The sequence below is a fragment of the Nuphar pumila genome, chromosome 5 (genome assembly GCF_984573655.1).
Source record: "Nuphar pumila chromosome 5, dmNupPumi1.hap1.1, whole genome shotgun sequence".
Taxonomy (NCBI): domain Eukaryota; kingdom Viridiplantae; phylum Streptophyta; class Magnoliopsida; order Nymphaeales; family Nymphaeaceae; genus Nuphar; species Nuphar pumila.
In genome coordinates this window covers 22,112,535-22,135,512 of record NC_143253.1, presented here as the reverse complement: position 1 = coordinate 22,135,512, position 22,978 = coordinate 22,112,535, and the positions used below count along the sequence as shown (strand labels likewise).

The window sequence follows — 22,978 nt, the reverse complement described above, 5'->3', positions numbered from 1 at the left end:
AGTCTAGGAAGTATTTTCCATTAGATATGATAATAACAAATTTGGATATCAATTCTATGATAATCAGAACAATAAGGTTATAAGAAGGAGAGATGTTATATTCAACAAAAATATCTTGTATAAAGATAGATATGTTGCAGAATTTGATAATGCAGAAAATGGTGAGCAGGTTGAACTAGAGATCTCTTAATATGATATGGCAATAAAAGTTTAGGAGAATCCTGAAAACATTATGCTACAACCAAAACCTAGCATACCTGTGATGGAGCTCAAAAGATTGTCTAAAGCATCTAGACTTACTTAGCGATATTTTATTTCTTTGATTACTTATTATTGATTGATGGTGATGAGCTAGAATGTTTTAGTGAAATAATACAGGTGAATGATTCTCTCCAATGAAAGCTAGCTATAAAAGAAGAGATAAACTCATTGCAAGCAAATTAAATATAGGTGTTAACTCACTTGTCAAGGAAAAAAATGCACTTTATAACAAATGGTTCTATCGAATAAAAAAAGGTGATGGTAACAAGAGATACAGAGCAAGACTAGTTGTGAAAGATTTGTAACAGAAGGAAGATATTGACTACATTGAGATTTTCTCTCGTATTATTAAATTAACTACAATCAAGCTTGTATTAAGTATTGTTGTAATAAAAAATTTACACTTAGAGCAGTTATATGTGAAAATTGTTTTTCATCATGGTGATATGGAAGAAGACATTTACATGATGTAGCGCAGGGTAAGAAAGAGTTTCTGTGTAAGCTAAATAAGAGCATGTATGGCTTGAAGGAAGCTTCCTGACGATGGTATAAGAAGTTTGATGAATTTATGTGTAACCATGGTTTCATAAGATGTCATATAAACCATTGTTGTTACCTTAAGATGTTTAATTATTGTTATATTATTTTTCTTTTGTATATAGATGATATGCTCATTGCATGATCTAACATTCAAGAGATCAATAAGTGAAAGCAACAATTATCCAAAGAGTTTGCAATGAAGGATCAAGGAGCTGCAAAGAAAATACTTGGGATGAGAATTCTTTGAGATCAAGAAGCCAATTATTTAAAGTTGTCTTAGATAGATTATATTGAAAAGGTGTTAAGCAAGTTTTGTATGCAAAATGCAAAACCTGAAATTACTTCTTTAATAAGTCATTTCAAATTATCGAAAGAGCAGTTACTCAAGTCAGATGAGGACTATGAGTATATATTCAAAGTTTCATATGCTTTAGCAGTTGGCAACTCGATGTATACTACGGTTTATACTAAACTAAACATAGCTCAAGCAGTGAAAGTTGTGATCTGGTACATGGCACATCTAAGAAAGAAACATTGGAAAGTTGTGAAGTAGATCCTTTGATGCTTGAGAGGTACCACAGACACGACAACTGTTTTGACAAAGGTGACATGATTTTGCAAGGCTTTGTTGATACAGATTTAGGTGGTGATCAATAGGTTATGTGTACACTTTGGGTGGCACTGCTATAAGTTGGGTCTCTCATTTGCAGAAGATTGTAGCTCTCTCCGCCACTGAGGTTGAATATGTTATTGTTACTGAAGCAAGCAAGAAGATTATCTAATTGAAGAATTTTTTGTAAGAGTTTGGCAAAAAGTAGAGAAGTAATGTCTTTTCTTGTAATAGTCAAAGCATGATTCATCGAGCAAAGAATCCAGTATTTCATGCAAGAATGAAACACATTCAGATAAAGTATCACTTTATTCGTGATTTGTTGGCTAATGATGCATTATCACCTAAGAAGATACGTTGATAAAAAAATCTGGCATATATGTTGACTATGACAATTATTGCAGAGAAGCTAAGGTTGTGCATAACTTCAGTTAGCCTTTACTAATAGTAGTTGCATTATTGCACTGAGATTTTGGATTGCATGAGTAAAGTTATAAGATGTGGTTGTTGAAAGGAAAACCCATCTCCAAGTGAGATTATTGGAGGAGTGTGGAGTCTCATTTTTACCTTGATATAAATCTCTAAGTTGGGCGGAGGGCAGCACCCCCACTGGACATAAGGTGGGGGCTCACCCCCAAGGACAAAATTGTTTGGAGGGTAGCTTTATAATTTTATCAAAAATATGTTGCCCTAGACTCCTTGTATTTAAAGAGGATAATTCGTCTTTTGTAATGTGTGTATCTCAATCTAATAGTGGATCTCAGTGAAACCATGGATGTAGGCAACTCTTGTCGGACCATGTAAAATACTTGTTCTTTGTGTAATTGATTTTCTCTTCTTCTTCCCATTTTTATTTCTTCGAGATAGATTTGCTGATAGTGTGTTAAATCATTTCCTAACATTAGCCATGCTTGATTGGCAAAAAAAGACTATAAATCCTAAAATTATGATATTTTTATGGTCATTGATTTTTGAATTGCCATATAATTTTGCACAAAGGTTGGACTTTAGCAATTAGAGCACTTATCTTCACTAAATGGACAATGTAAATAACATCTATCAGGTCAGATTTGATAAAAAAACAACTCTCAATAGTGAGACCTCAAGGGTGCTACGACGTAGGATATGAGTTGGGGATGTCTTGAAACCGCTTGAGTAGAACATGCCTTTAAAACTTGTGGCGCACAACATGCTATGATGGAGTTTGATACTCGCATGAAGCTTGCATTGATACAGTGGAAGGTGTTGGGATCAGGTGCAATCACATTGCATAATTGCAATGTGCCACTGCATCTGATCACCATCCTTCTGCTGTTGGGGCACACTCTGACAGGATGTACAACAGAAGATGGAGGGTGATCAGGTGTGTAGTTGTACATTGCATTTGTAACCGGTGCGTGGAAGGGCTTTTTGGCTGGTGGTTAGGCATCTGTTGCAGAGAGTGTTGCTGGGAATCCATTGTAGATCTTTCTTTCTCTCCACTAACGCCTTCTAGAAAGATAAAATGTTCCATGTCCTCCACTCGGGATTTCTCACAGTAGTGAAGAAGAACATCATTTTTATGTCATGACAATCTAAAAGGGCAGTGTTGTCAGTGCTTCCTTGCTGAATGATGAATCTGGACACTCGTTTCATAGATTAAGAAAGACTTACTCAATAATCATGAGACGAGCAAAGGAAACTGTTATGATGCAACTTATATCAAAATTTGCCTCTTGTATGTAAATGTAAATATCTAATGGATGAAACCTCCGCTTGTATGACTAAGACAGAGGAGAGGCTCAACTGTGTTAAGCCAAAAACATGGAACCTAATGTGAGCCCTACTATAGCTGATCACAAAAAAAAAACTATAATAAAAATCCCACAAAAGTCGACTCCTAGAGGGAAGACTCATATCAGATTCTCACAAATGTGGGCCCAAATAGAAAGTTGATTCTCTGAAAATCTCCATGTAATTAAATCCTACCTTACTAATGATGGAAAAAGTCATGGGTCAGAGACCCACTCAAGATGTAAATGAAATTCATATAATGAAACCACTCTATCAAGAAAATAGTTGAAGAGAGAAGTGAGAAAATCGTGGATGTAGGTTAAGCCATAACCGGAACCATGTTAAAATCAGTGTTCTCTAGTGTGTGTGTGTGTGTGTGCTCGTTTTCTTCCTCATCATTGTGTTCTTTTATGGTATTAGAGCATCAAAGATCTTGCCATCATTTGTCGATGGCATCCTCCTCCAGTCAATTGTCGTCCACAATTGGATCAACGAAAAACAACTTTTATATATGCATGTTTGAATTCTAACGTTTTCTGCCTTAACAAGCTGGCCCTGGAAGCAGATCCAGTGTTCTGCTCAACTAGTCAAAAAGAGGGTGCCCCATTATTAAAGAGGGGACCCTAATGTACTGCCCTGAACAGAGAACCACGCCTCTGGTGAACCGAACCATGTTAATTCTTGTTCTGAGTTTTGTGTCTTATTTTCTTGCTAGCATAGCACACAATCAAAAAATATGCTTGAGAGAGAGAGAGAGAGAGCCCAAAGTAATTCAATATTATCACTCATAAAGATCAACAAAATGTTGAACCCATGAACTAAACAAGAGGAAAAGCCAAAACAAATAAAGAAAGCAGAAGAGAAAAGAACATCAGACAGATAAAACAAGCTCATGCCGGAGCTGCTTGCCCAGATTGCAGCAAAAGAGAGGTAGCGTCAGCAGGAGGGAGCGGAAGATCACTAAGATGCATACACAAGATCGCATAAACATCTACCAAGATTTTATGCATCAGGTTTTGAATGTTAACCGAAATTTGACGAAAATGAGCATTGTTTCGCGCCATCCAAACAAACCACCAAGAAGTAAGCAACCACATCCTCCAAATGAACCTCCACCTCTTGTTGTGCCTAATACAAACTGGCCCCAAGATCAGATCTAGCGCAAAGGACTCCTCCTTAACAAACACTTTCGGATGCCTCCAGGTCCTGCTAAAGAGATCCACAAATATTGGGCAAGACCAAAACAAGTGAAACGTAGATTCTTCTGCAGCTTGACAAAGCACGCACCAACTCGGGAGCTGAATGCCCCACTTCTTTAAATTATTGTGGGTCTGGATCCTATTGTGCAAAATTAACCAAGCCAGGACTCGAGAACAGGGAGAAGGACCCTTTGCCCAAAGCACATCCTCGGACAACCAATCAGCCCCCGGGGGGAGCAACGATCTATAGATTTTTTTATGAGGAACTCTTCGCTTGGCACCAACGCCCACTGCAACCACTAACCAAGATTTCCGAAGTCCTCAAAATGGTCTCTAAAGCAGGATAAAGCCCTCAACCACGATTTATGCAAGTGCAAGAGCGCCAAACCTCGGGTTCCCAAACGAACTGAAATAAGAGTAGGAGCCCCATATTTAGCAAGAAGCAAACTAGCACAACGGTTATCCGGTTGGTGGGCCAACCAACATTGCTTGGCGACAAGAACAATGCTGCGCAGTTTGGGCGCAAAAATGCCTAAACCAGCCATACGCCGAGGTAAGACCACCGAACGCCAACCAATCAAGTGACACTTACCCTTGAGTTGACACCCAGACCATAGAAAACCTGCCAGCAAGCGCGTCGGCTGCTTCTCTACTCCCACAGGCATCACAAACATAGACATGAAAAATTCTGGAATAGTTGAAAGAACATGTCTGACTAAGGTTAGACGGCCAGCGATGGAGAGATAAGACGACTTCCACAAAAGCAATTTGCGCTTCACTTTTTGAAGCGTCGGAGCCCAAATAGCAGAAGAGAGTTGCTTCACTTGTAACGGCAAACCCAAGTACATAATAGGCAAGTCAGAAATAGTGCAATTAAAAATTCTCTTTCCAGCTGCAAGCATATTGGCATTAACATTGAACATGGTAATAAAGCATTTGGTCTTATTTAGAGAAAGCCCATATAGGGAGAGAAATAACTGAATGCTAAGCTTGAACCTAAGCATCTGTTGAACATTTGCACGATAAAAAATGATTATATCATCAACATAAGTAAGAATATGACCCAAAAAGTTAGAAACCTGCAAAGGATCAATGAAACATGATACAACAACCTACTTAAACAAGTCCACAAGACCCTCAGTAAATGCATTGAACAACAAAGGCGATAGAGGGCACCCTTGCCACAAACCCCGCCCTAGCTTGAACCGGTCTCCTCTAACACCATTGATATTTAACATAGCTTGTGCATTTGAGACCAGCTCCCTCACCCAACCAGAACACGATGACCAATACCGAAATTTGCTAACATTTAAAATAAGAATGGTCAATACACAAAGTCAAAAGCTTTATGAAAGTCTAATTTAAGGACAAAGTAAGGTTGACCACTATGCTGCAAGGAATGAACAACCTCGGACGCCATGATGAATGAGTGTTACCTTCTTATTATGGATAAAGGTGAACTGAGAGAGGTGTGTTGATGTTACTCTAAAGACAACAAACTAAACATATGTTTTTTTTTATCTCAATCAAAAAAGAGATCACATCTCTGTTACAACAATTTCATAAGCAAGAAAAAATTAGACAATAGACATAGCATCTCCAACCCTTTATTATGTAAGCGAGACCTTCCTCTCAATGGCACAGCCTCACTTTTCCTCCCTTCTCACATAAGGCACTATTCTGTTACTATTTCAGTTAAAAAAGGTCGACCATGCATGCACATACCATCACTAGGCCCACAAAAACTCCTGCAACACCTAGTGCTTCTACTATACGTCTCACATGTGTCATTCTTTGTGCAAGTGGGCTTGGCTGTGCTGGAGCTCGGGCACTTACGAACATTGTTGGACCTTTCACACTTGCTAAGCTCATTTTGCACTATATCAACATCACCAATTTGAGCCCTTATCTCACCCTCTTCATTGTTGTTTGTGCCCATGCACTTGCTTGAGTGTGAATGTTTACAGGTGTCATCGTGGTTGCTCGCGCCGGGGAACTTCTCCTCATGCACATGCACATGCTCACACGTGACAACGTGATCGCTTGCATCCTTGCTCTTCTCTAGACACGCTTGCTCGCTGGTTCCTGCGCACGCAACATGATGCAAATGCTCGCATGTGATGTCATGCTCGCTTGCATTCGTGTGCTCGTCTTGATGCGAATGCTCGCACGTGACAACAATGCTGCTTGTTCCCGTGCACTTGTTGGGATGTGAGTGTTCACATGTGACAATGTGCGGGGCTGAGTCATGTTGGTGCATCGCACGTGTGACCGGATCCTTATGTTCACAGTGCTGCACGTGTGAATGGCAGTTGGTTAAACAGCCATCGTGTCCTTGATCTAAGTGTAGGCTTGGCCCAGTGGCTGTGGCATCTGAGTTGTTGTCTTGTGTGCTGTGCCCTTTACAAGGGGAACAAGTCCTATGAATGTGAGACCCATGTGCCTTACTTGAACACATTGACTTGTGCTCATGCTTGCCATGATCACCACAAGGGGCACAAGCCTTGTGTGTGTGAGAACTATGTGTTTTCTTTGAGCACTTGCCCATGTGGTTGTGGCCTTGCAGCAGCAGCATGCTGTTAAGAATCACAAGCATACAAGTGCCTACATCTGCTAGAACAGCAGCCCATAGGCGGGGGTGGCCGGCGAATGCGAGACCGAGTATGGCGGTCTTGGTGGCGACCGACAACACTATGTTCTGGATGATCTTGAGGTGGGTTTTCCGGCCGAGTTTTATGGCAGTGGCAATCTTCCCTATGTCATCGGACATCAAAGTAATGTGTGAGGTCTCTGTGGCGATGGCGGAGCCGGAGACACCCATCGCGATCCCTACTGTAGCACTTGCCAATGCCGGTGCATCGTTCATGCCATCTCCAACCATTACTGTTAGTCCTTGCTTCTTGAGATCCTCAATTATGCTAACCTTTTCTTCTGGTAGAAGCTCTGCATGAACAAAGTCTATGGAGTTTCCCAACTGCCCACAAAGAGTTGAGAAAGGAATCAATAACCAATTGAAATTATTATTATAGAGCATCATAAGATGATATATAGTGCCCACTTAAGATGGGGAGAATCTTGATCATCCATTTATTTATGGACCCTAAGGCTTCCCCTTGTTAAGTACAAAACCAGAAAACTGCTACTTGTTTTGTGACATCTCAAGCAGAGGGTCTTTGGATCAAATCTAAAGAAGGCCAATAAAAGGACAAGAGAGAGAGAGACAGAGAGAGGAGTACAAGGGGAGACCTGTTCTTGCACATGCATGGCAGCTACATGGCTATCTCCTGTTAGCATTGCCGTCTTGATCCCCATTGACTTCAATTCTTGGATGACTTGCTTTGCTCCAGGCCGGCACCCATCACACACCCCAAAATTTCCAGCCAAAATTCCATTCACCATTACATATCCCATTGTTACTCCCCTTTTCTTCTCATCCACCCCTTCATCTGCAAGAGAGAGAGAGAGAGAGAGAGAGAGAGAGAGAGAGAGAGAGATGTATGTTAATTATGCAATATAAAAAATGAAAAGTTGTAAGTTACTAATTGAGCAATATCTAAAATAGAAAGAAAGATCAATTTTAAAAACTGATAAACACAATCCACATAGAGACACAACTCTAGCATCAAGAAGCTGGAAGTGGGCTGGAGAAGGGCACAAGCTCCTTGTAGCTGAGCTCGTGCTCAGCTCACAAAGAGCTCGTTTGAACTCGTGAAATAGGTTTGCCAATCCAAAAACCAACAACGAGCGTTCTGCTCATCTTGTATCATATAGGCTCGTTACTGGAAATAAATATATTTACATATACTTTATAGCAGAATCTTGATGTTTGAAGTGTTTGGTTTATATAAAGTTCAAATCCTATCGCTTACAACATTGAAACAATATATTTATTCTGTAAACGAATCAGTTTAGGTTAACTCAGTAGGTTTAGAGTCCAAATTCTATTATTGGAGGTCATGTCAACCAGAGCAAACAGGGCATTGTCAATTTCAAACTTACTCATAACTTCACATCCAAGCCTCTGGGCCATCCTTCTGTTCCCAATGCAAATTTTATTTCCATCTATTTCCCCAGAAATTCCTTCTCCTGGAACTATATGAAAATCCTGCACAATGTCGGAAGATGCTTCTATGTTATTCAATCTGCTGTAGTCAACGACGGCAGATGCCATTGGATGGTTAGATTTGATCTCCAAACTTGCCACCCTGGACAAAAAAATTTCCAGTTTTTGTTAGGCTCAGTATAAAAATTAGCATCAAGCTGTTATAATATAAGGGGTCATTTGAATCCACCATCTTGTCCATATGTACGGAATAAACTGGGATATTACAGGAAGCTAGATATACGTTATCCCATATTATAATTACCCCTTTTTTTCCTGATACCTCTGCATGTGCATCAACTAGCCATCCACTTTCTGGATAAGCGGCCTAAATCAGACAACAGTGTTTTCCCTTTTAACTTTTTTTTTTTCAGATCATGCAGGATAACCACATTTAAAAAGTCCAGGAAATTCTGAAGTCTAGGTTGTGGCATCCAAACATGCCCCCATATATACTAATATATGCATATACACATGGATTTATACATACATACCAATACAGCAACTTCTCCCTAGTTGTAACATTGCAAGCCGGCTGGAAGTGCGATACAGAAAATTTGCCGCGTGTTAATGTGCCGGTTTTGTCAAATGCCATAACCTTAACCCGTGCTAGCGACTCGAGGTGATCGCCACCTTTGATCAGGAGGCCGATCGACGCTGCTCGCCGGAGACTGCATTCTGTAGCTACTGGTGTGGAGAGTACCAGGGCACAAGGGCAGGCGCTGACAAGCACAACCAGGCTTAGGTACACCAAGTGGTGCAAGTTATGAACTCTCAGTATTGCTGGAACAACTGCTAAGCCAACTGATGATATCACTACAACTGCAAAACAGGAGGAAAAGGCCATCATTGGGGTTAATCATCTTCACTTTGCAACATACATCATTTATACAGAATAATAATCGATGGCACCAGTAACTAGAAATTATGAAATGGTAAATGTTCATTAAAGAATGAACACATAATTAAAAATGTTTTGAATTGTGCATTTTAACTTATTGAAATGATCAAACTTCCCTTAAAAGCAACGGCACTTTTGAAAGTACATGGACATCTTTTAGGGTCAAAAAAGTAACTTTTACTTTTAATTCAAATTTGTAAAGTACATTTTTTTACCTTTTTGATAAAGGTATTTAACTTTTTATCTCTATCCAAATAAAAAAAAAAACACTTTGCCCAAAAAAAGTGATTATGCATTTTCAAAACATGATATTGCTTTTAAGAATATTTTTGTTATTTCAATCAATTGAATACATCTAACATTAAACACAACTAGTTTATATATATATGTGTGTGTGTGTAAATCAAAACCTCCCCAATGGACATTTTATTGGATTTATATTATTTTTTTCAAAATTCCGACCATACATATGTGATCTATATATTTGTTTTTATAGGAATCAGTTCTTGGAGCATTTGATTTCGATGATGCATGGATAGGTTTTTATAAGTTTCAAAATCAACAGCATACAATTTTCATAAAATTTTGAGGCTCCAAATACCATTTTTTCTATCCAAAATTCATGATCCAAGTAAAAAAATTCATTGGGGAGGCTTTCATTCCTATACATATATATATATATATATATATATATATATATATATATATATATATATATATATATATATTGTGTGTGTGTGTGGGTGGGTGGGTGGGTGGGTGGGGGTAAATATTGGCTACTAATGAAGGTATGAAATTAATGAGTAGAAATCATTTTTTTCTTCATTTTTTTTATTTTTTGTAGATTAAATGTTACTGATGTGATCTACATGGTTTGTTTAGTAGGAAACTTGTTTTGAATCATGTGATTATGACAACTAATTAGGTTTTTTAAGGGGTCCAAAAACCAATGGCGCCCCACAATGTGCCAAAATTTCATAACTCAAAAGTTGAATTCTTACAGCAGAAAAGCACGACGTTTGATCCTTAGCGAACAAACCATGTTGAACATATCTTTGTGGTTAGATAAAGTCGATACAACATGCACCTATGATTTCTAGTTCATTAATTCTGTACCTTCATTAGTAGCCAATATTTACCCTATATATATATATATATATATATATATATATATATATATATATATATATATATATATATATATATCAACAAAAATAAATGAAATAATTTTTTTCTAAGAATATACAGTAGTTTTTCCTGAGCTTTTATCCAATGAAAACTTAAATATCACGATATTTCAAAATTTTACTATATTTTGGGTGTTTAAATGGCTAGCAAATATGGCAATATCTGCACAACATTCTTGAAAATATCGGGATACTTGTCACTATGGATCCAACCAAGTGGGAAGATAGATCTGGATAAAAGTCACACACACACACACTGCACAAACAACCAGACAAGCATACTTGGGGTATAGTATTTTGCAAACTCATCAATGATCCTCTGAGTCCTGGATCTGTTCTGGTGTGCCTCCTCCACCAGCATTGCCATCTTCGCCACTGCAGAATCCTCTGCAAGTGCAGTGGTCTTCATATCGATATATCCTGCACCAAGTTTTTTATACAATTAGGCTTGAGTGGCTGCAGACTGTCTAACAAGGACACGATACGCCATTCTAGTACCAATTTTTCATTAGGAACAGCTTATAAGAGTACATATCACAAAGAATGAAGTAGAGTATCTTTGTGACAGCAGCAGAGGACTCCCCACATGAAGTCCTCGGTTATACCCGGTTCTGAATCTGATTGATCTCAACCGTAACCAGGTCCAGATTTGGCTTTTGCCAGCAATATTGTAGCTTCAATCTGATACTTTTTGCGACTAAAATGTAATTAAGTGCTGGATAATGTTGGATCTTAGTCCGGGTCATATGATGGTCAAGTTGGGTCTGCTTCATTTTATCTGTCCCAAATGGTATGAAGAGAACAAGGCCAGGTCTGAGCCAATTAATGCCACTGCTTTTGTTTCTTAAATCTGACTATAGGGATGTGTTTTATATGATTGGTTTTAAAGGGACAGGCTCTTGAATCATCAGATTGTGAAGCTATTAGAGGCACGAAACTATTGTGTATAAATCACCTTCTTTATATATATATATATTGTAAATTGAACCTTATAAATGTGATACACATGGTTTGCTTAGTGGAAAATGAGTTTTGGATCATGTGATTGTGGCATGTAAGCAAGTTTTTTAGAGGCATGAAAAATCAATGGCTGACAATGCACAAAAAATTTATGACTCAAAAAATCATATTTTTAGATTGAAATAACATCACCCAAGGTTTGATCTTTAGCAAAGAAACCATGTTTAACACATCTAAGTGGTCAGATTTAGTTGATAAAGCTCGATGTTTAACTGCATACTTTTAAAAACTTTTCAGATAGGTGGTTGTGGCATGTAAGCAAGTTTTTTAGAGGCGTGAAAAATCAATGACAATGCACAAAAAATTTACAGACTCAAAAAATCATATTTTTAGATTGAAATAACATGACCCAAGGTTTGATCTTTAGCAAAGAAACCATGTTTAACACATCTGACTGGTCAGATTTAGCTGATAAAACTTAAACGCACTTAGCTCATTAATTTTGTGCCTTCAATTGCACCAAATATTAACCCATACTAGGCACCTTACGGCAAAATTACTTTTAACGGCATAATTTTTAAAACTTAGTTGCTTGTCTTTTCAACAAGTTGCTTGTATGACAGCTTTAAGTTACTTTTATTATCACTTTACTCTAGTAGACTATTCAAAACCACAGATTAATCATTTATTTTTTTTAAATGATTGAACGCCATTTTTTGTAGTTGTAGTACATTTAAAGCCAAATATGTAACTTTATCAACAAAAAGTGGCACAAGCGTCAGTTGCCCAATTTCTTGAAGAGAGAGAGGGAAAGAGAGAGAGAGAGAGCAACATCCAAATTGAAATATTATACCAAAGGAAATCTGCAAAAATTGTTTTTTCAGAGTTTATTATTATTATATTATTATGAGAGCATGGATGTAATCTACGTCAGCACCTTCTTGGTCAGATTGAATACTAACATTAAGCCATAGTCACTTAATATTAGGCAAAACCTTCGGTCAAATAGTGAAGACCAAGGACATCAAAGGAGGTAGGAGTTACCAGTAAGGTTCATTGTGCCAGCCCACACAAGCGACCCAACGCTCTTCTCAACTGGAAATGACTCCCCTGTCAAGCTTTTCTCGTCAACCTCACTCTTCCCGCTGACGACGACCCCATCAATCGGGATCACCTCGCCAGCCTTGACGACGAGCACGGTGTTGAGCTTGACTTGGTTGGGGTGAACGACCGAGCCGGTCTCTGCAATGGTGGCCTTCTGAGGCATCTCCTTCATGAGGCTTGACATCATATCTCGTGCCTGCAAATTGGATTTGGAGGAACAAGGCCTGTGAACTTTGAGACTTGAAATGGTGAGCTAAGGACTTGGATGGCTTGAACCAAATTGAGTCATTGTGATGACCAACTCAAATGGGATTAGGTGCAGTTAGCAACCCAAGTCCATGAGAGATACTTTGGTTATGTTTGGAATCCATGAAAATCCATAACTCCGGGAATATTTTGGTTTCCTACTGCTTAGTAGGAAAAACTAAGCCAACATATGAGAAGTTTTGATACGATAACTTTTTTAAAGTAAAAAAATTCACTTGTTTGTGTAGCATGAGAAAAATGAAATGAAAAATGTGAGAAAATGAGGGAGAGGAAGGGCTGATGAACCCTCTCAGAGAGAGCCAAACTATAACCATCAACATTACGAAAAAGGTTCAACCAACATTGAACCATGAGAAAACACAAAAAAGGCCCCAAACATACATAGAAGCCCAGAAAAACAAACATTAAAAACAAAAACACAAACACAAAAACACAGAAAACTGACGAGATTCAGCTTGGATCCGGGGGGGGCATGGTGGCAGATTGCGTTGTAGATCTGGGAGGCTAATGCGCAGAAAGGTGTACACGTCCGTCAAAATACAATTCACTAATTTATTGAAAACTGCCGAAACTTGCCAAAAAATGGCATTATTGTGGGTCATCCAAATTGCTCATCAGGACTAGAGTAGCCACGTTCGCCAAATAATCCGCCATTTCTTGCAACTGCGAACTGGCTGAGGGCTCCACGACAGATCGATAGCGAACGACTCCTGGCGCACGCTGACAACCGGCTTAAACCAGGTAACCTTAAAGATGTTTTGAAAAACAAGGCACTCCCAAAAAAGGTGGTTCGAAGATACCAAAGCGAGAGGTAGTCGACAAAGAGAGAGAGCTGGAAATGGTGGTGGGTGGAAGAAAGATGAAGACAGGAGGAAGCTCTTCTTGTGGCTGTTTATGGGATGAGATGTATTGTGGATGAATGATCGTCCTGATCAAAAAGATTTTTTTATAGGAAAAATTCCTCCACTCTCTTGGTGGAGAAATTTTTCATATCAAAAATCACATTTTTTAGAAAAACTTTTTTTTTCAAAAATTCTCTTGTTTGGTATAGTTAGAAAAGTTGTCATTTTTTCTTTCCAACCATTTTCTGGCTTCCGAACATGCCCTAAGAAACTCATAATTTACTCTGTCATCCAGAGCACACTTAAAATCCATGCTGTTGTCCTGCTTTCTGCTTGTTTGGTCCCATAACAAAGGACTATATGATGACATTAGATGCTGAAATAAAAATGGATGATGAGCCGGACGCACAATCAAACAGTCCCTTAGTTTTCCCCTGTTCTCACATTTTTTTAAGGACTCGGTAAATGAAGACTAGCTTACCTTGTGGCTTGCCCTAGACTCCAGCCATTCAGCAAACGTGAAGAGAAATACAATCGCTCCTGCCTCTTGGTAGTCACCCAATCCAATGGCTCCACCAACTGGTAAACAATTTAAGACCAACTCAATTCTTTAAATAAAGCTCTGCTCTTGACTATTGAATTTCAAATTATAACATAAAAAGGTTTTAGAACTCTGAGCTGGACAGGAATGTGTGTTACAATCTGATCTGGACACTGCTGGATGCATGCAGAGGTGTCCTAGACAAGCTGAGTTTTTGTCTCAGGTGTTGCAGTCTTGCAGAAACCACTGCTCCAGAGGGAGGGGTGGAACACTGCAGAACGCCATGTTTCAGGCACCCCGAGGATCCAGCATTTTCATCGGAAGCATGGGGGCATGGACAGCAGCGACTTACAGACACTACTGTCCGCGCAATCAAACGCCCAACTAGAGGTATGGTTGGACCATGAGTATGGTCCAATTTCCATGGTTGTTACTATTACTATGTTGAGACTTGGTGCATAGAGCAACTTTCCCTGTTGGCTTGAGCCCTATCCTAATGCACTAGTTGGTCTCTGCTAAACCAACTCAGTTAGTCAACCCAAGTCCCAACCAAATTGCCACATGCATCTTGATGAGGTAAATTTGACCACTATGTGCAGGCATGTCACCGTCAAATTTTCATAGAAGATGCTCAATGGATTGTTTGTTTCACATCTTGCGGAAAAACGGTCACTTTCATACAAACATGACCGTGATTCTCGTCAAGAAACAAACAGGCCCTAAGATAAAGTTTTCCCAGAATTAACTGAGACTAAGCCAAGCTTGAGGTTAGTTAGTTACCCGCAATCAACAAGAGGATGTTAATGTCAAGCACTAGGCGTTGTACGGCAGCATAGCTTCTCAAGAGGACCGGTGGTAGTCCTACCACCACAGCAGCCAGAGCTAGCCACTGCATAGGCCTGTACAAGCTCTTGAAGAATGACAATATGAGGAGAAGGCCTGAACCCACAGTGTACAAACTAGGCCAGTTTCTTCTGTTGAGACCTGATTTCCCATCGTAGTTGCGAATGCTGGCATCAAGCCTGGCCTGATTGAGGGCCTTGACTGACAGGATTCACAAAGATTAGCCCTAATACAGTAATCATATAATAAGGATAATTAAACCAACTTTTTATGTGCTAATATGTTAAATTCAATCATTTAAAGGACAAAAGCACCCTGACATAGGATGGTACTGGTCAAATCCGGTATCAGAGCAGTTAAATCATACCCGGACGCATAATTCTACCATGTATTTTGAGTCAGATCATATCCAGAACTGGACCTACTTATTGGAAGTCAATCCAATGTCAGCTCAACCTTGACAGTTGACACCACCTGTATATGACCTGTTTGTATACACACACACACACACACATATATATATATATATATATATATATATATATATATATATATATATGGTTCTCCTATCGGTAAGAGGGTGTGGACAGTTTCAAATTTTCATTTTTTTTGATAACTATATATAGTTAGAGAGAGAGAGAGAGAGAGTACCAATCTGAGCTTGAGAGATTAGCAGGTTATTGTGCACAACAATAACCGTTTTCGTAGGAACGCTAACAGAGACCTTCTGAACACCATCGAAAGGCTTTAGAATCCTTTCAATGAGTGGGATTTCCGAAGGGCAGCATATTCCCAGCACCTCAAAATAGCTTTTCTGTAACTCCCCCTCCATTTCTCCTAAGCTGAAAGACCAAAACAGCAAAAAAAAAAAAAAAAAAAAAATGTTAGCTCAAGGCCACTGTCCTAAACTAATTAACCAGAAAAGAAATGTAGCTGAATGAGATAATTAAGCATACATTAAAGGGCTTAGTGGAGTAATTAACTTCAAAGCACAGAAAGAAACATATAAATGAAATCACATGGAACATAAAAAAATGCCCAACTGGGGAAGGAAATATATCATAAAAACACATTTCAAAAAAGAAAAAAACACAACAGAATAGAATTCAACCAAGGAAAAGAGAGAAAACTCTAAGCAGAGAAGAATACTACTGCTATCACTGGACTGGTCAAGTAGCACTATCTTAACCAAGAAGGTGCACAGAAGTTAATTTCCCTGCTAGTCCACTAAAAAGAGAACAAAGCACAATCATTAAAAAATCATTGAAACAAAAAGCACCAAAAGCTGCATACATCAAAACCAAAAGCTAGATGCATTGAGAAACGGCACTAATTGTAGTGCTGGAGAGGTCTCTAGTTGAGTGACATAATCAAAAAGCACTGAAATAAATAAATGAAGCTGCCACCAAGGGGAATGGGTAACTTTAATTGGCCGCTTTAATATTAGGTGGACAAGATTGAGAAAGTGCTACAGTGGAATGAAGAACCCAATTGATTTCATTCAGATTCCAGATCATATGAACATGTTCTTCAATAAATAGGCCAATATTGTGATCTTAACAGTGACTTGAAACTGAAGAAATAAGTAAAAAGCAGTTTTAGGCCAATACCAATCAAAAAAAGTATCCATGATTTACTAAGGGCTAGAGTACTAGGACCATACCTTCCCAAAGAAAACACTAGGTTTGCATGGCACTACTGCATGCACTAAATTCAAAAAATGCCTCATTTGCCCTCACACACATGAAATATTATACCATTTTAAGAAAGGGATCCATAGACAAATAGGGAGTAAGAACATGAGTGTTAACCATAGAGTCTGTGGGGCTTATTGTTTCCATCTCTTAGGGCCTAACTGTTTTTGGTTGGCACCAGTAGCTAGACCATGTTCGTGGCTACCTGAAACCTTGCAGTGTTGGCAGTCATGGAGTTCATGAATTTGGTCATGTTCCAATTCTTGACCCAAATGTAATTACCTGTGGCAAAAGTCCCAATGGTCTATCAAATCCAGCCATTTATAAAGAACATCCCAAATTTACTCTGTCTAACCAGCTTGAAACTAACCTAGATAAAAGCAGGTCCATTGGGCACTTGAAGCCAGGTTCTGTATTAAGCCTAGTGGCCTAAACCTATGCCAGACCCATTTGGACTATATCTCAAGCTCAAACATAATAAAAATTTAGTCTAGTAGACAATGTTCAATCTATAGGGAATCTATGTAGGATCATATCTCAATAACCAATAATCCTTAATTATAGGGTTATCTCTCAATAACCAACATCCAAACCATAGCTCAGCACCAACTTCAAGTAAAGACTGATATTGTGTTAAAGCCAAAGAGGCAGCAGGATATGTACCCTGTTGAATGGAGTCTGACTTCACCTGCCCAATCTGTCTCTTATCCCACAGAACCTACACCTGCACCTCCCTAAGTTGGTTCAGAAGTGGGCTCACAAATTAGGTCAGCTAGGTCAGGCTCTTGGGTTGGATGGAGACCTGGTCTGGGGACATGAAAGACATTTTGGAAAAAGAAGAGGGACCATGCATCAAGGTTCCAAGGTAGGGCTTTGTCACAGACTCACAGCCCACGGTGGATTTCAGTTATTGAGAGAAAAGGTAAGGGTGTTTTGGTAATCTCAATATATGCCCTAGGGCCCCGGCTTTAACAGCAGTGTGCAGGGAAACGTGAGGTTGCCTTTGGCGTGGTTTGTGCCCGTAACGGTCCTAAAGATGAGTAGCCATCTTTTTGCCGTTTCTTACCCGAATATGCCCTTACTCATTTAGACAAATGTCCAACTATTACCCTAATTTGCTCCACTGAGCCAATGATGTGAGAATCAGCTGGGAAGTGGGAAATTGCATTACACTCCACAACACGATATCTCAAATCATCCCACTTATCTGGATAAGTGGATTTATCTGAATGAAATCCCAGGCAATTTAACCTGTGCTACCTTTGAAAGCAAGAAAAAAGTAAAAAAGTCTTATATTTCAAGAAAATTTTGCCTACGAGAAGTTTTGATACGATAACTTTTTCAAATGAATATTTTTTGCTTGTTTGTGTAGCAGGAAAAAAAAATAGAAAAATGTGAAAAAAATGATAGAGAGAGAGAGGGTTGATCATCATCCTCTCAAAACAAAGAGGTGGTCGGCCACACCCAAGAGAGAGAGTGTGTCATGGTCAACCACACCAGAGAGAGAGAGAGATGAAAATAGTGGTGGGTGGGAGGAAGATGAAGAGAAGGAAAACTCTTCCTATGGCAGCTCATGAAATGAGACGGGTTGTGGGTGAATGGTTGCCCTAATCCGAAAAGAAAAATTTGTAGGAAAAATTCCTCCAGTCTCCCAAGTAAAGGAATTTTTTCTATCAATAATTACACTTTTTAGAAAAAACTTTTCTTTCAAAAGTTTCCTTTCGTTTGAAACAGTTGAAAAGTTAAAAGTTTTTCTCTCATATTTTCACTTTTTCTACTATTTTTTGGCTTCTAAACGTAAAAACACAGAACTTTATGGCTTTTTTGATACACGAAACATGTTAAAGGAGCTTTTTGGCTTTTTTGATACTTTTTTTGCATTTTTGACCCCATAAATGTGTTTGGCATGGTCGATTTATTAGTAATTCACACCTGGATCATGTGTTTTCAATGAAAAAAAATGATATTTGGAGCCTAAAAATTTTATAATGATTTTGAACACTTGATTTTTGAACCTTATAAAAGCCCACTCATGTGTGGGAATAGAACACTTCAAAAGCTTATCCCTATAAAATCAAGTACATAGATAGCATAATTTAAAACTAAAATAAAAAAACAGCTCAAAAAACTATTTGGCATGCATGTATTATCATATATATATATATATATATATATAGGGTTAATATTGGCTAATAATGAAGGTATGGAACTAATGAGCTATAAATCATATAGGTGCAAGTTGCATCGACTCAATCTAACCAGCATGGTTTGTTTGCTAAGGATCAAGCCTTGAATAGTGTTTTTCTTATGTAAAAATATGATTTTTTGAGTTTTGAAATTTTGGAAGATCGTGAGCCATTGATCTTTGGACCTCTTTAAAAACCTACATGTTATAATTACATGATATGTAGATCACATGGGTAACATTTGATATAAAAAAAATTTAAATTTTTTGAAGAAAAACATTATTTCCGTACCTTCATTAATAGCCAATATTAACCCACCTCACTGTTTTTTTTTATGACGAGAAACCCTCATCAACAACTGGGTCACTTAATGGCCCCCTACCAGATAAACCTGGGAGAAAAGGGGTTCACCAGTCACCACCATCTCCCCAAGCCCGCTGCCACGCCGGCGACGGGGCGGATGTCAAGTGAACCTCGCCGTGAACCTCGCCGTGAACCAAATCAGATACTTGTATCATCGGTTCTCAGCGTTGCTATTGTTGGAAGTGTGCTGAAATCACTAGGTTGATACAGTTGAAAATTCTAGTCCATATCTATAATTGTAGGTAGTTACATCAGAGAGAGAGAGAGAGAGAGAGAGAGAGAGAGAGAGAGAACCTTGTTCCAGGGGAAACCTGTCAGTTGATCTGTTGTAGAGGAGCTCTCACCACAGTCTCTTACGGGCGCGATGAAAATTATGAAGGCCCCTTGAACAAGTCCTTTAATAGGATGGGTACAGATGGAACGACATAAATGAACAAATAGGGCGGGGCGGTCCATGGTATTCCCGACCCAGCTCATGCTGGAGTCAAATGGGTAAGACTCCCTTAGTATGGATCCTTTACCCTGGGGCCTGGGCGGTCTCACTCGCGTGTTAAAGGTAGGGCATCCAGGGTACCTTGGATATCAGTAGCCAAAACAAGACTCTTAAGTAACTTTTGTAGTAGCTGCATGAATTTCACTCACAGTCAATGAGGAGCCTATATGTTCCATCCTCGATTAATGACATACAGACAACTGATTGGAAAGGATGGCGATGCGTGAGCTGTAGCTGTCAGGATGGGTTTAATATATATATATATATATATATATATATATATATATATATATATATATATATATATATATATATATATATTTTTTTTTTTTTTTGTTTTATTGGTCCGTTCATTTTTCAAAAATGTCCCTTTCTCAAAATGATGCGTAGAGCCTCTAAAATTTACAAAGATTTTGGACCGTTATGTGTTGGAATCAATGCTTCAAGAGTTGATCCCTATCAAATCAAGTACATAGATCACGTCAAAATTTAAAAATAAAATAAAAAAAAGCTCGAAAACCCCATCTAGCATGCATTTTAGCACCAAATGGGTTTAGCATGGACCCATTATTATATATATATTTAGATAGAGAGAGTAAGGGGTACGTGCTAAATGAGTTATTATATATATATATTCAGGTTTTTTTAGTATTATTTTTAAATTCTAACCGTACACATGTGATCTATATATGTACTTGATTTTATAGGGATCAGCTCTCAAAGTGTTCGATTCTAACACATTGGTAGGTTTTTATAATGTTAAAAAAAAATGAATGGTTCAAAATCTTTGTAAATTTTCTAGACTCCAAATATCATTTTTTTCATCAAAACACGTGATCCAGGTGGGGATTCCTTCTAAATCGACCATGCCCATTTATGGGGTCGATACTATGAAAAAACACCAAAAGAGCAAAAAACCCCATTTAGCACGTATCCATTACTTATATATAGATATATAGAGAGAGAGAAATGGGTAGGTGCGAAATTCATTTGTGCTAAATGAGTTTTTCTTTCCTCTTGGTATTTTTTTCTGCAGTTTTGACCCCATAAATGTATTAGGCATGGTTGATTTACGAGGAATCCAACCCTGGATCATGTGTTTTTTATTAAAAAAATTATATTTGGAACTTCAAAAATTTATAAAGATTTTGGACCGTTGATTTTTCGAACCTTATAAAAACCCACCCATGTGTCGGAATTGAACATTTCAAGAGCTAATTCCTATAAAATCAAGTACATAGATCACATTTGTAGAATTTAAAAAAAAAACAAAAAAAAACATGAAAAGCTTATTTAGCACATATCATTTTTGTACTTATGTATTACTCTCTCTCTCTCTCTCAATATATATATATATATATATATATATATATATATATATATATATATAGAGAGAGAGAGAGAGAGAGAGAGAGAGAATGAAAATGGTAGCTGCCTACCACCTTCTCAGTGAACCATGATTGGATGTCGTCTACTCTGTTAATTTTTTTCTTCCCAAGAAGCCTTTAGCGGTGGTAACGCCATTAAAGGCCATATTTGTGACTCTTCAGTTTACATGATTTGATAATAGTATTTGGTGGCTGTTTCACTGAGAAGGTGGTAGGCAACTACCACTCTCTCTCTCTCTCTCTCTCTCTCTCTATATATATATATATATATATAGAGAGAGAGAGAGAGAGAGAGAGAGAGTGAAAATGGTAGCTGCCTACCACCTTCTCACTGAACCATGATTGGATGTCGTCTACTCGTTAATTTTTTTTTCCAAGAAGCCTTTAGCGGTGGTAAGGCCATTAAAGGCCATTTTTGTGACTCTTCAGTGTGCATGATTTGATAATATTATTTGGTGGCTGTTTCACTGAGAAGGTGGTAGGCAACTACCACTCTCTCTCTCTATCTCTCTCTCTCTCTCTCTATATATATATATATATATATATATATATATAAAATGGTAGCTGCCTACCACCTTCTCACTGAACCATGATTGGATGTCGTCTACTTGTTAATTTTTTTTCCCAAGAAGCCTTTAGCGGTGGTAACGCCATTAAAAGCCATATTTGTGACTCTTCAGTGTGCATGATTTGATAACAGTATTTGGTGGCTGTTTCACTGAGAAGGTGGTAGGCAACTACCACACTCTCTCTCTCTCTCTCTCTAGAGAGAGAGAGAGATTTATCTGGGATGCTTTGTCGCTATTGCTGGTTTGCAATGAGCTGGACAATTATGTAATATAACAATCATGAGACCAATAAAAAAGTGCCACGTGTATGTTGATGCTTCCGGTATTATAAAAAAAAAGAGGCGGATGGTGACTAATGAGAAGCCGTGATTTTGATGGGGCGCGTTAGAGTCATACTATTAATTTCTTTTTTTTCGGTTAAGATGGGTCACACAGCTGCATTTCCCTTTCCAGCACATTTTGAGTAGGGGTGTCAATGGGCCTGGTTTACCCGGTCCCACCCGAACCAAACACTATAGGGTCCGGATAAGGTGATAAATAAGAAGACCTGAGTCTGGATTTGAAGGTTCGATTAATACATGGACCCGGACCTGACCTGAGTTCTGATTAAGAGCCGCAAATTTTCAATGTAAAAATGATAAAAAATATGGTTTTATCGGGTTTGGTTTATGTAGTTCTTATCAGGTCCGGGTATAGTTATTTTTATAGTGGACTCAATTAGACCTGGGTCTGGACCCGATACCATACCCAAAAATCTGGTCCAAGTCTGGTTCCACCTCGGTCCGAACCAAACTCGACCCGTTGACACGATTAAAATCATAATCACAAATATGGGCCATTTTTGGAAAATCTCGTGATTGTATGATGATATTTTTATACATCGATATAATTTAAAAAATATATGTTATTTTCAAAATATCACCTATTTCGAAATACTTGTTTTTCATGATGTTATCATAGTAATTAAAGTGAAATTTATATTTTTATATCTTAATATTATTTCTTATATGCATATATTTTTTCTATATTTTTATGATTAAAATATATTGATTTAAAAAAAAAACTTTTTAATTAATCACAAGAATTTTTAAAAACAAATTTTTTAATCTATCATGATATTTTCCTTTGTTGAGAAAATCCTGGTAAGGAGATGTA

At 38.2% G+C, this 22,978-nt stretch overlaps 1 protein-coding gene across 1 annotated transcript in view; it reads right to left on the bottom strand.

Annotated features, from left to right (window-relative positions):
- The window catches only part of LOC149837085 (putative inactive cadmium/zinc-transporting ATPase HMA3), a 43,992-nt gene extending 28,030 nt beyond the window's left edge, over positions 1-15,962 (bottom strand). Inside the window, exons 1-10 of the mRNA XM_090007965.1 lie at positions 15,782-15,962; positions 15,068-15,331; positions 14,228-14,325; positions 12,578-12,833; positions 10,856-10,993; positions 8,980-9,307; positions 8,358-8,588; positions 7,630-7,804; positions 6,928-7,357; positions 6,159-6,468 (exon numbers count right to left, since the gene is read on the bottom strand). Of these exons, the coding sequence (XP_089864091.1) occupies positions 6,159-6,468; positions 6,928-7,357; positions 7,630-7,804; positions 8,358-8,588; positions 8,980-9,307; positions 10,856-10,993; positions 12,578-12,833; positions 14,228-14,325; positions 15,068-15,331; positions 15,782-15,962 (2,411 nt within the window). The remainder of the gene's footprint in view (positions 1-6,158; positions 6,469-6,927; positions 7,358-7,629; positions 7,805-8,357; positions 8,589-8,979; positions 9,308-10,855; positions 10,994-12,577; positions 12,834-14,227; positions 14,326-15,067; positions 15,332-15,781) is intronic.
- Between the last annotated feature and the right edge of the window lie 7,016 nt (positions 15,963-22,978).